This window comes from Coturnix japonica, chromosome 1 (genome assembly GCF_001577835.2).
Source record: "Coturnix japonica isolate 7356 chromosome 1, Coturnix japonica 2.1, whole genome shotgun sequence".
Lineage (NCBI taxonomy): Eukaryota > Metazoa > Chordata > Aves > Galliformes > Phasianidae > Coturnix > Coturnix japonica.
The window spans coordinates 152,055,986-152,067,498 of record NC_029516.1 but is presented as its reverse complement, the minus strand read 5'-3'; the positions used below and the strand labels follow the sequence as shown (position 1 = coordinate 152,067,498).

Here is an 11,513-nt window from a genome sequence, read left to right as displayed (position 1 = left end):
ATGGATGAGAGACTCCAGTTCATTTTCACTCTAGCATATTCTTGTGGATGTTCCAGTTGTATCTACTTGGTTCTAGCAGATGCGAAAAATATCTGCCACGAAGTCATCGACAGCTGTGTTTTGACCCAGAAATACAGTGTCCTTTGTTTGCTGCCAGCTCTTACCATGATCTGATGTACTATATTTTGCTCTTCTTAAGGCCAAAGGCACATGTTCTTCCTGATTTCAGGGTGTAAGAATACATTTCCCTGTTTCTTTGAGCACAACGCAAGTTCAGTTGCAAATATTTAGAGTTTCATGGGTATCTTAGATTGGGAAGCATCATTTGGCTTTGCAGATTACTGCAAACATCTTGCTAGGGTGTGAGCCCTTTTTGGCATTGATGCCCACCCGGACATTCCCTCTTTGTGACTTTCTGACCTGTCATGGAATCTTAATTCTCCTCCTTCAAGGAGCACTCAAGGGGAGGCTACAAAACTGCTCCTGACAGTCATAGGAAATAACCATCCTGTGTTTCCCCCTATGGAGTTTGTGATCTGAGAAGAAAATAGTTGATATGTTCAAAAGGACCTATTTCAAGACAAATTTATTCTCTTTCTGTCTGGTCTCCCTAGTGTTCATATAGGATCTCACTTGCACTAAGTCTTCCTTTCTCATATCTCTCAGCCAAACTTGCTCATTTTTAGCTGCCCCTGTTTAAGTAGCCTTTGCCCTGCTTTTTTGTGTTAGCAAAGGAGGGAGGAATTAGAAATGGGAAACAGGAATCCAAGGGTACCTACAAAAAAGCCTCTAGGTATCCTGAGTGGTTCTTGCCTGGAGATGACTGACACAGTCTGGCAACTCTGTGATTTACAAAGAAGTCCATGTTGCCTCTTTTCTTAAATCCTTCTCTGTGTTTCTTTTGTGGGAAGCAATAATAGTGCACTAGAATTTAATTGGAATGAAAAGCAGGTCAAGACAGACGGTTCATTTAATGTTTGCCCTATATAAACGAATTTGAAGAATGGCCACTTACAGCATTCATCCTCATTGAGCCATCCTGAAGGAATCCTAATTGTTTGTTCATCGCCCTCCTCTGTCAAAGACTTTATCAGTGGGTGATAGATGTGACAGGCAACTAGCTAGACATCACAATTCTTCTTGCCATCTCTGCAACAAAAGACTCAAGAGCTGAGAGAATAATTCAACAAAGACTAGCAATGCTTGGAAATGTCCTAACAATGTTTATGCTAAAAGGACACAAATTCTTCCAATGAAACAAGCCAGGACAACTGGCTGTTCCTTGACCCTGTGTGACAGAAGACAAGACAAGGTTTCCTTGTAAACCTTGTCACGCAGATAAAGTTTTTAATGACAGTAGGGTTGTTTGAGGAAACAAAGGGAAGAAGTAGGCTAGATAAAGAAGGGGGTAAGCCTGGTAACCTTTCACTCTCTGAAAAAGCTGCCAGGCAACAGCTATAGAGATACGGATATAGTCAAGGGGAGTTTTGCTAGAGTGATTTTTATAGCTTTGTCATAAGATGTACACAAAGCATTTCCAAAGAGCAAAGCCAATGTATGCTAAATTATAACAATGAAATAAAATAATAGACTGATTCCTCATTTGCAAAATCTTTTTCTAATCATTTAGATGTCCAAAAATTATGGCATTTCTTTAACTTTCCATGCCTGATGCAAATGTAATCACTCCTTTGGTTACTTACTATCAGTGCTTATGCTGCAATAAAACCTATTTCAGTGATTGAAAATGTCACACGTAGTAAAAATTCATGGAGAATATGCAGGATCTAAGTCAAATGGAAATAACATATTCAAATCTAGATTAGCTGGGAAGATGGTGCTCCAGACTTACAAAATTGTATTCATCCTCTGAGGGCAGACTTGCTTTCCTGACTCAGCTGGTTTTGCAGGTCAGTGTTGCTTTAGCATAACTCAGGCATAGCCTTGAAAAAAGAAGATCACAGTTAAATCTGACGTGGGCAATACATCTAGACTTCACTGCATTTACCTGAAAATTGACTCAAATGAAAAATTCTTAGGGAACTGATTTGTCCAATTTCATGGCTCAGAGAAGCAATAATGGTTTTGGTTTTTTTCTTTTTCAAATGCATGGCATCAAAATTGCTCTCAGTTCCCATTTTATGGGAACATCCTGAACAAGGAAGGATATCGAGTGTTTGCTGACATCAGTTTTTAGGAGGCAGAACTCCAGACCTTTGCCTTCACAGTTTCCACAGAAATAAATACGAGGCACTGCTTTTGGAGCAATGTACTTCTTTTTATTTAGTGCTGTGTCCTCAGACTTCCTGCTTTCTTTTTCATATTTCTCTTAAATGAGAGATTCTTAGGAGACTATGTATATTTTTTTTTTGCATGTCTTTACAAAACTTCAAGGGAAAGAAGGAAGTGGCCAGCAAAGGGTGGGGATCGAAGCTGTGCATTTTTGCCAACAGGGGAAAAGACTCTACATGTTGCGCTCAATATCTGCACCACTGAAAGTGACCCACTGCTGAAACGCACCTCCCACTTTCTCACTGTGCTCATATCTACTGTTTGGTCTCCATAAACATTCAGTAGGCATCAATGAATGTCAATATGTGCAATTTCTTTTCCACATGGAAGAACTCAATTCCACACCATTGCTTTGTGCACACAATGTCCAATGCCATTCTATCAGACTGCCCCTCTGCTGCCATCTGCTGCACAGCAATAAAGTGTAATGGAATGGTGGGGAGGTTCATCTACAGGTTGCCAAAGGTTTCCATCTTTGGTTTCAGAACTTTACATTTTGACAATTAAGTAATTGCAAAGAAAACCCCACAAAGCTTAAGGATGTGTGATTTTATAATTTAATCCACCCATTAATCATTAACTCATGTGATCAAGCTATTCTAACGGCATTTATATACACGTTTGATCATATGCATTTGTGTTCAACTATATAGTTAACATCAGAATACATAAGCTGTATTTTCTAGTTGGATTTTCTTACCCAGTCACGATGGCTCAGGAACTGCCATTATGAGTGTAGATAATCAAGGAAGTTTTGTGTGCTAATGAGTAGTGGTCTATGGAACTCAGATCAGTCCATTAGATACAAAGCCAGACAGAAATATTATGAAAGTAAATATTCTTCTTCAACCATACTAGCTGATGTATGTATCATACAATCACTGACTGGCTTAGATACAGTAACTTATTTTGTCCCCAGCAGTAAGAAGGGAAGAGACCCGTGATCTGTGGAGGTCAAATACTAATTGCCCTGCTATTTAGTTAAATGGGAGCAGTTACAGGTAAAAGAAGACTGGAGTTTGACTACAAATAAATAAAAACTATTCAGGAAGCCTGTCTGAAGAAAACTACCCTATAGGAAATTACCTTGAAAAGATGTAGGGCATTCTTCTTCTCACAAAACACACTAGAGACATTTTTTACCTTTAAAGATATCTATAATTTTACTCTTTAACTTTCTAATTCTGGGGATCTATTTAAATTACAGTAGAGACACTGAAGAAAACAGATTAATATTAATTTTTACCATTGGAAAGGAAGATTGTATTCGCACTGCTCATAACCAGTACACAAAATAAAATATTAATGTCAGAAATAATCGTAAATGTCCCTTCATTGCATCAAATGAAATTCTACTATATAATGCAGCAATTATATATCAAATGAAATTCTACTCTGTAATGCAGGTATTACACCGACTCATGCATTTATTAATCTTAACTTATTTTAACACCACAGTGAACAATGAGAACTGCGTGTAAGTTGATGCACAATGAATGTGAACCAGCAAGCTCTTTAAAACATTGTGAATTAATGCACTTAAAAGCGAGAAACCTCTTAAAGGCTTAAAAGTGTTTGGTTTTTAATTATTTTTATTTAGTTATCTATTTTAACATCAGTGAGATGCCAGTATATGTTTTAAGTGCTTTGTTGAGACAGTACAGGAGTATCTAAGGCCCATATGGATTTTGTATTATTTTTTATTTGTTTAGAAAGCAGCACGTATAATGATACATGTTTACTCTTCATGGAGTATGATGCACCTACTTTTTTATTTTCACAAACAGAAGCCTGTTGGATTTTTTGTTGTCCTTTATTTTGTGTGTGTGTGTGTGTGTGAATTTGACCTATGTCTCTTCATAAGATCAGCTGAGCTCAGAAGTCAGTCTGCTATGGCGAGACAATGTGTAATCCTATAAGCAGTTGCTCTGTGGAGTTCCCATCACTCTTACTGATTAGTGTCTTTGTCAATAATTCCTAGAGCTCCCACTGACTTTCTTGACTCATAGACTTTTTGGGTGAAGTGACTTCAAGGTTACTTAGAGCGTCTCTTTGAGGCTCACTGGTATTGTATCATACTTATAACCAAAGATCAGAAGACCACATAGAAAATCAAGCTGTTATTGATGATCAGATATTTTCTCTGATGTAAAAAATTTCAGACGTGATTTTACAGAGATGTTACATCTCTTTTCCTAGTTCTAATATTCCACACTAGCATAAAATCAACTTTATTACCTAGCAGTGGCAAATTCATATTAGAACCTTTTGAGATCCTATGACTCTTAGGTTGCATAAACCTTCATTTGACACTTCCAGTATAATTAGTGGAAGTTTGTTTAGTAGAGTCTGCAGGATGATATTCACAGCCTTTCAAAATTTCCTCAGATATTCAAAGCTTGAGGAGCATAAACTATAATAACTATTCTGAATATATTAGATCTGGACATTCCTGCTTGTTTTCAAAGAGCTGATTGTTTTGGTGGTGTGAGATGAGCATATTCACTCTACTTATCTTTAAAACATTCATCATGTTGTTACACAATCACAAGTGATACCAATGCTTGAATATGCTGATAGCGGCCAATTTCTCTGTAGCTTCCAGTCAATAGAAACTCTACATGTTCACATGCTCTTCCATTAGTCTAAGAAAAGAACTAGTATAAATGTATATGTTTCTCTCTGCTTTTTTAAAAAGCAAAACAAAACCACAAAATAGTATTTTAATAGTGTTTTCTTTTACAGCATTCCTTACACAGAGCAGCTTTGCACTGAGTGTAACAGACCCTGACATATGAATCCACTTTGCTCCCACTGGTGCTGTGGTATCGGGTAGCTGCAGCCATCTCCTGATTACCACAGGGTGAAACTCGGAGCGATATCTAAATTCTGCCCAGTAGAAACCATCCCTATGCACTTTGTCCTTGCAGAAACTGATCGCAAGAAGCAGTCCCGAAGAAGCTCCCTCGCAAGGATCTGTGATGCTGACAGGGCGGCAGAAGCACTTCAGCACCATGGCCAGCACCAGGCACCCGCCTGCCCGCGGAGCTCGGCGGTGAAGGAGGCGACCAGCGGGGGACCGAGAAAAGTTGAGGGGGGGATTTCCAGCTGATGATAATCTTTTATGGAGACCAGCCAAAGGAAAGGTCAAAGCATGACCTCTGACCTCCTGTGCTGTATTTTAATCCGAGGAAAGAACAGAGCTATTTCACTGATGCAAATGGAATAGAGAACACGCGTCTGCTCTTTGATCACGCTCTTCACAATGTGTTGGACTGCAGGCAACAGAAGCAGAAATAGGTGTTTTTTGTCTTCATTACAGTAAGTGGCAAAACTCTTTGTCAGATGAGGACAAGGGTTGCAGCTACTGGTTACAAGATTTGGGGTTAAATTAAGAAGCTAAAAGAGAAAAGTGTAACAGGGTCGAAGAAGCACATTATGTTTAAAAAGATCCATTCCATATTTCATCCAAACTCCCACCGAAAAAATGCAACAGATGACATTCCTTACTGGGACGGCACAGGTTCTGCTGTCAGATTGATCCGCAGCACTTCTATGTATGTCCTCGGAGATGAGCAGGAAAAAGTTAGTGAACCATTAAAAAAAAGCAAAAGTACAAACAGCATTGACTCCTGCAGCCAGTCAAAAGAGGAAGACAGGGAGTGGATGTACTCTAAGACTCAGGACTGCTTGAAGTACTTACAGGACTTGTTAGCCTTGAGGAAAAAATATCTCGATAACATTAATAAGTTGAAATCTATGCATATGACTGCAGATTCCCCAACATCCACAAAATCATCCAAATCTGGAAAGAAGTCATTTCTTCCACTTCCCTCCAAAGACTTTTCTAAGGTAATTCCTAAGAACTTTTATTGTGTGGTTGAACTATAAAGCAATTAGATGTATGACCTATGTTGATTTTCTGACTTACTGGTCTCAGCTGTCTGCCTTTTGTTGTTGCTGTTATTTCATTGAACTACTACTAAATACCCTAAGATACTTCCAGAGTCCCTTGAATGTCAAGTATGAATGACTGGTCATGGAAAGAATTACATGTGTTTCTAGAGGTATGGAGAGAAAATAAGAGAAGATAAGAAATATGAGGAGATGGGAAGTATCTGAAAACTTGTTCTGAAGGAGATGTTTTCCCTCAGCTCTGTCAGACTATTTAAGTGGCTCAGAGTTCTCAGCTGTGGTTACCTGTAGTTGCTAATGACTGAAAAGCTCAGTAGTCCCTGTGTTTGCTGGTAGCCTTCTCACTGGCAGAAATTACTTACAGAAAATAATTGTGTTTTCTGTGACACAGCTGTGATTTTCTTTGACAGCTTGTCAGCGCTACATTCATCATCTGTGCAAACTCTACTGATACACTGTAGGCAAAGGAGAATTGGTTCCTTTCTCAGAATTAATGAACTGCCAGGTAGTTTTGAAGCAGACACCATAGTTCTTCATCCATTGCTATAATGATACCTCAGAATAGCACTGATATTTTTTGTTGTTGCAGATTGTTTCTATAAGTCCTAGAGGGAAAAGCAATACAACTTTCTGTAGGGCTGCACCTTTTAAGTTGCACGTCACTAGACTGGTCAGTAGTTTGTTTGACTGTGGTGTTGATTCAGCAAGGAAAAGGAAAAAAATTAATTGCAGCAGGTGGGGAGATCTATTCAGGAAACCAGAGCAACAACATGGCTTTGGCAGCAGACATGCAGGTTACCCTGTGCAGCCTTTTAATTGGATACTAATAAGAATGGTGGGAAGAAGGGATGTAATGGATTACCTACTGACTAGGCCAGGTAGACTTTACCAGGAAACTATTCCACATTTATATGCTTTTTCACAGCATAATGTCAGAATAGCTCAGGCTGAGTTCTGTTGCAGACATTAACCAAAGGACAAGATTCATATTTTTAGAGCTAGATACCACATTTTTTCATCGTACATCTTGATCTAGCACCCATTCAGTTAGTGGGAATCCCACAGTTGGTTTTATTGGTTTTTATGTCACTTTTTAATGCTTTGAGCAAAAAACAGTATTCGGTTAAGGGGTCTGGTGAAGACATTTTGTAAAGACTTTACCATTTAGGACTAGGGAAACATCCAAAGAGAATGACCGAGTTGTAGGAGAGTGGAATGGTGGTGCCAGGGGACCAGGAGATGAATCTCAACACTACAAGATATATAAACTGCAAACTAGTTTTTCATGCACAGAGATTGGCTTGATGCAGGGGAGAGTTATAGCATGTCATTTCCCCTGATGAGCTGAGCAGTGATGTAATGGAGCATGAAACGTGGCTAACCACTAGGCAGAGGAGAAATATGAGTGCAAAGGAACATCTAAACCACAGACCAAGAGTCTGTGAGATAGACTGTGTAGAGTGTAGGAATCTAGATTCAGAATTTGTCACTTGTGGCTTGTGAAAAAAGAACAGAGAAGTGTGTCAGATTCTGGAGCATACACTTCTAAAAAATGTCTTTTAAGTAATAAAGGCTTAGTTATAATAGCAGTGACTATTCTCAGTCAATGTGTGGTAGCAGTCATCTTTTAGCACTTCTGAAGGTGCCAATCAATCTAGAATGTCAGAAGGGGAAGCCGACTCATCTCCGCCTGCACCATCCCACAGAATGGGAAGCAAACTCGTCCATCAGAGATGTGACACAGCATATATATTTTGCTTGTGTATTTGAAACCCAGGACAATAAGTTGCTGATTCAGAATTGCTCTGGCAATTGGACTGGTCGGAAAAATGCACAGCCCTTCATTAGGCAGAGCCTTCATGAATGGCAGAAGGGTTCATCCTGTACTGACCTACAGAATAAATAACTGAGGCTTTATGAATGCTTCAGCATCTATAGACAGACATTTGCTTTTTTAACAAGACAGGCTCCTAATTTGACACCCCACGGCTTTCCTGTGGGAATTATCATAGTGTTGAATGACTCATTTTTTAGCACTCACAGTCCTTTTCCATATAAAAAAAAAAAAGACTTTAGACATTTAGATCTGGATTCATTTCATCAAACCAAGGCATTTTAATAAGATACTTAAATTAGCAACCAAGTTGCTCTACGATCCCTCTGCAATAAGGGAATAGAGCTGACTGAAGAGGGGAATTCAGCCTACCTAGGTTCTGACTCATCTTTTGAAGGTACTTGAGCCCTGCATTAATTAAAGAAGTAACCTGGTATGACTCCATTTCTAATGTGTGCATCTCATTAGGCGCCTAGTACTAGGCAGGAAGAATTTGTCCACAGTGCTCAGCTGTCACCTAGCCACCCAATTAGATGTCTCAAAAGAGAGAGTCTGAGAGATTTTCTAAAGACATGTTGGCAGTGATGATGTGGAAGATGCCTGGAGCTGAGCATGTAACAAGATGGACACTTGGATTCATGTTCTACCTTCTTTGATTGCTGCTGTGGAGTAATCTGGACTTGGTAGCCCTTCTGAAATCTTGAAATATGGAATGAAATACAACTTTTGCAGCTTCCTTATACAATTTTCTCTTTAAGATATATATTTTTTTCCCCAACCATATCTAACTTGTTTTCTTTCCCTATCTTATCAACAGACATCTATGGACAGAAGAAAAGTCTCACAGCCCAGTTCAGATGTAAGAGAAGCGATCGCGTTCTTTGACTCAATTATTGCAGATCTGGATTCAGAGAGATGCCGGAGAGCTCCAGACACAGACCTGCTGAATGCGGATGTTGATTTTGCAGGTGAAGTATAAAACAGAAAAAATAAGTTTACTTTTAATGTGTAATGAGTAAAGGGAAGAGTGGCCATGTAAGACCAAATTTACTTAAATGACAATTTTCCTCTCAGTTTTGCTTCTAAGATTTAAGAGCATTAGAATCATAGAATGGTTTGGATTGGAAGGGACCTCTAAGATCATCTAGTCCAACCATTAACCCATCCCCACCATGCTCACTAACCATGTTTCTCAGAGCCACATCTCTCTGGCTAGGGAACATACACGAAACAGATCAGACCAGTTCTGTCCTCAAGTGCATATTGGAGGACTTTGACACAAGTGTTCATATTGCAGGCACTGAAACATTAGATAAGATGAATCACGCCCCAAGTGACTTCCCAAAGATGAAATGACATCCAAAAGATGAAAGCTGTTAATAGGTGTTTTCTTGGTTATTCAACATAATTACCAAGAAGGAACAGGCAACCCCCCTATTCTCTTACTGTATATATAGAAATATCATGAGTGTCCTGTTTTTTTTTTCCTAGCAGCTGATATGGTTCTGTGGTTTGTATTTAGAATAATGTTTATAACACACTGATGTTCTGGTTGATGCTGAGCAGTGCTTGCACAGCCACAGATGTTTCAGCTTCTCATGCTGCCCTACCAGTGAGGGGGCTGAGGGGTAGGAGCTGGGGAGACAGCTTCTGGACAGAACCAGGACAACTGTCACAGACTGGCCAAAGGGAAGTCCCATTCCACGTGGCATTGTGCTGAACATTAAAAGTGGGGGAGCTGGCTTGAGGTGAGGGAAACCGTGCTTTGGGACTGGATGGATCTTGGTCAAAGGGTGGTGAGAAATTGTGTTGTGCATTGCCTACTTTTTTGTTTGTTCTTTTTGTTATTTTTTTCCCTTTTCTTTCTTTTCTTTCTTCCTTTCTTATTAAGCTGTCTATATCTCAAGCCTTGAGTTCATTTCAATTTTCTCCCCCATTCTACAGAAGGGGAGTGAGTGATCTGTTGTGTGGTGCTTAACTTTCTTCTGGGTTAAACCAAGACAACTGACAGACTCTGCTAACCTGGGACTACCTTCTGTCTTTCAGTGGCTACCAGCACAAGTGAACACAGTTTACATTCAAACTGGATCCTTCGTGCTCCTCGCAGATACTCAGAAGATGCTGCCCAAACAGCAAAGGCTGCAAACCAGTCACAAAAAAACAGCCAACGAAGAACCACTGGCTCTAGAAAGAGGTTGGAAAGGCATCCCATGTACTTGCCCAAAGCTGTGGAAGGAGCATATAACACATTAAAATTTAAGCCCAAAACACGAAAGAAAGAACACTGAAAGAACATTCCATCTTCAGCTGAAGACAGAGCATTTGAAACAGGGCATGGAAGACTTGATGCTCTTTCTTTTTTTACTCCCAGACCATCTTTTTCACTCTAGAAGTAACATGTGCACTCACTGAAGATTCCTCATTTTGTATACACTTCAAGCCATGGCAATTCCAACACTGGACTCACATGAGGATTTAATTCATCGAGTTCATCGTGCCTAACAATACTGCTTTGTTATTTGGCATTGGGGAGGAACTCCCAACTTGACCAGCCTTCTTATAGTGCTGTTATTGAAAGCAATGATTCAGAAATTATCTGGTGTGGTAAATTATCTTCTGACTCCAATACAGCAAGACAGTGCAGCTGATACGCTATGAGCTTTTGCACCAGTGTTTCCTACTTCAGAGCTGAGAAGCAGAGTTTTCTGTTTTTGTATGTGAAAATTTTGTCTGTGCCATTGTTGACTCTGTGGTCTGAGAGCATACAGCAGCACAGAGATTCAAGAAAGCTGTGGTACAAGCAGAATAGGTTGTAGTGAAGGCATCAGCATCAGATACCTACTGCTGCTTTGAGGAAAAGCTTCAGTGTGTTTTTGGGAAAAAAAAATAGCCAAGTACTTTGCTTGGTAGTGGGAATAGTTCAGTACTTGGGCACTACAGGATCAAAGGATTTGCTGCTTGCAAAAACATGCTCAGCTGTTACACCACCTCTTAGTTTACATCTATTTCATCATCTGGATGCTGAGTAAAATGCTTGGAACGCAGGCATCCTGCTATGCATGGAAAGTACTTGATGTCTTAGAAAAGAACACTTTGTGAATGGAGTGAAGCAAAGGTTATCCTCAAGGGCAGAATGCAATTTGCAGGTAAATCCACTACATCAGCCTTAGTTTATACACAGTATTTAGATTTCTGCCAGCCCATAATTACATATTACATATATTAGGAAGAATTCAGTTCAGAGGTGCTCCTTTTCAGGCTTTTTCATCTTAGAGGTGATGTTTTCCATGTGACACATGAAATCATCAAGAGCCATACTCTGCCTCTTTTTCTGTTTATACCACAGGCATCAGCCTGAGACATCCCCAGCTCTTGCTTGGTCTTAAGAATTTGCTAAGATGTTTGGATCAAGAGTTTCTTAACCCTATAATGTTTTCTTCTGATGTTCTATTGATGATTGACATTGACAGAT

At 39.6% G+C, this 11,513-nt stretch overlaps 1 protein-coding gene across 1 annotated transcript; it reads left to right on the top strand.

The window, feature by feature from the left end:
* Nucleotides 1–5,730: 5,730 nt before the first annotated feature.
* C1H13orf42 (chromosome 1 C13orf42 homolog) lies at nt 5,731–10,889 on the top strand. Its single transcript, XM_032445263.1, has 3 exons — nt 5,731–6,144; nt 8,859–9,009; nt 10,088–10,889. Exons 1-3 carry the CDS (start codon nt 5,731–5,733, stop codon nt 10,327–10,329), a joined length of 807 nt encoding a protein of 268 aa, XP_032301154.1. The 3' UTR covers nt 10,330–10,889.
* Nucleotides 10,890–11,513: the final 624 nt, after the last annotated feature.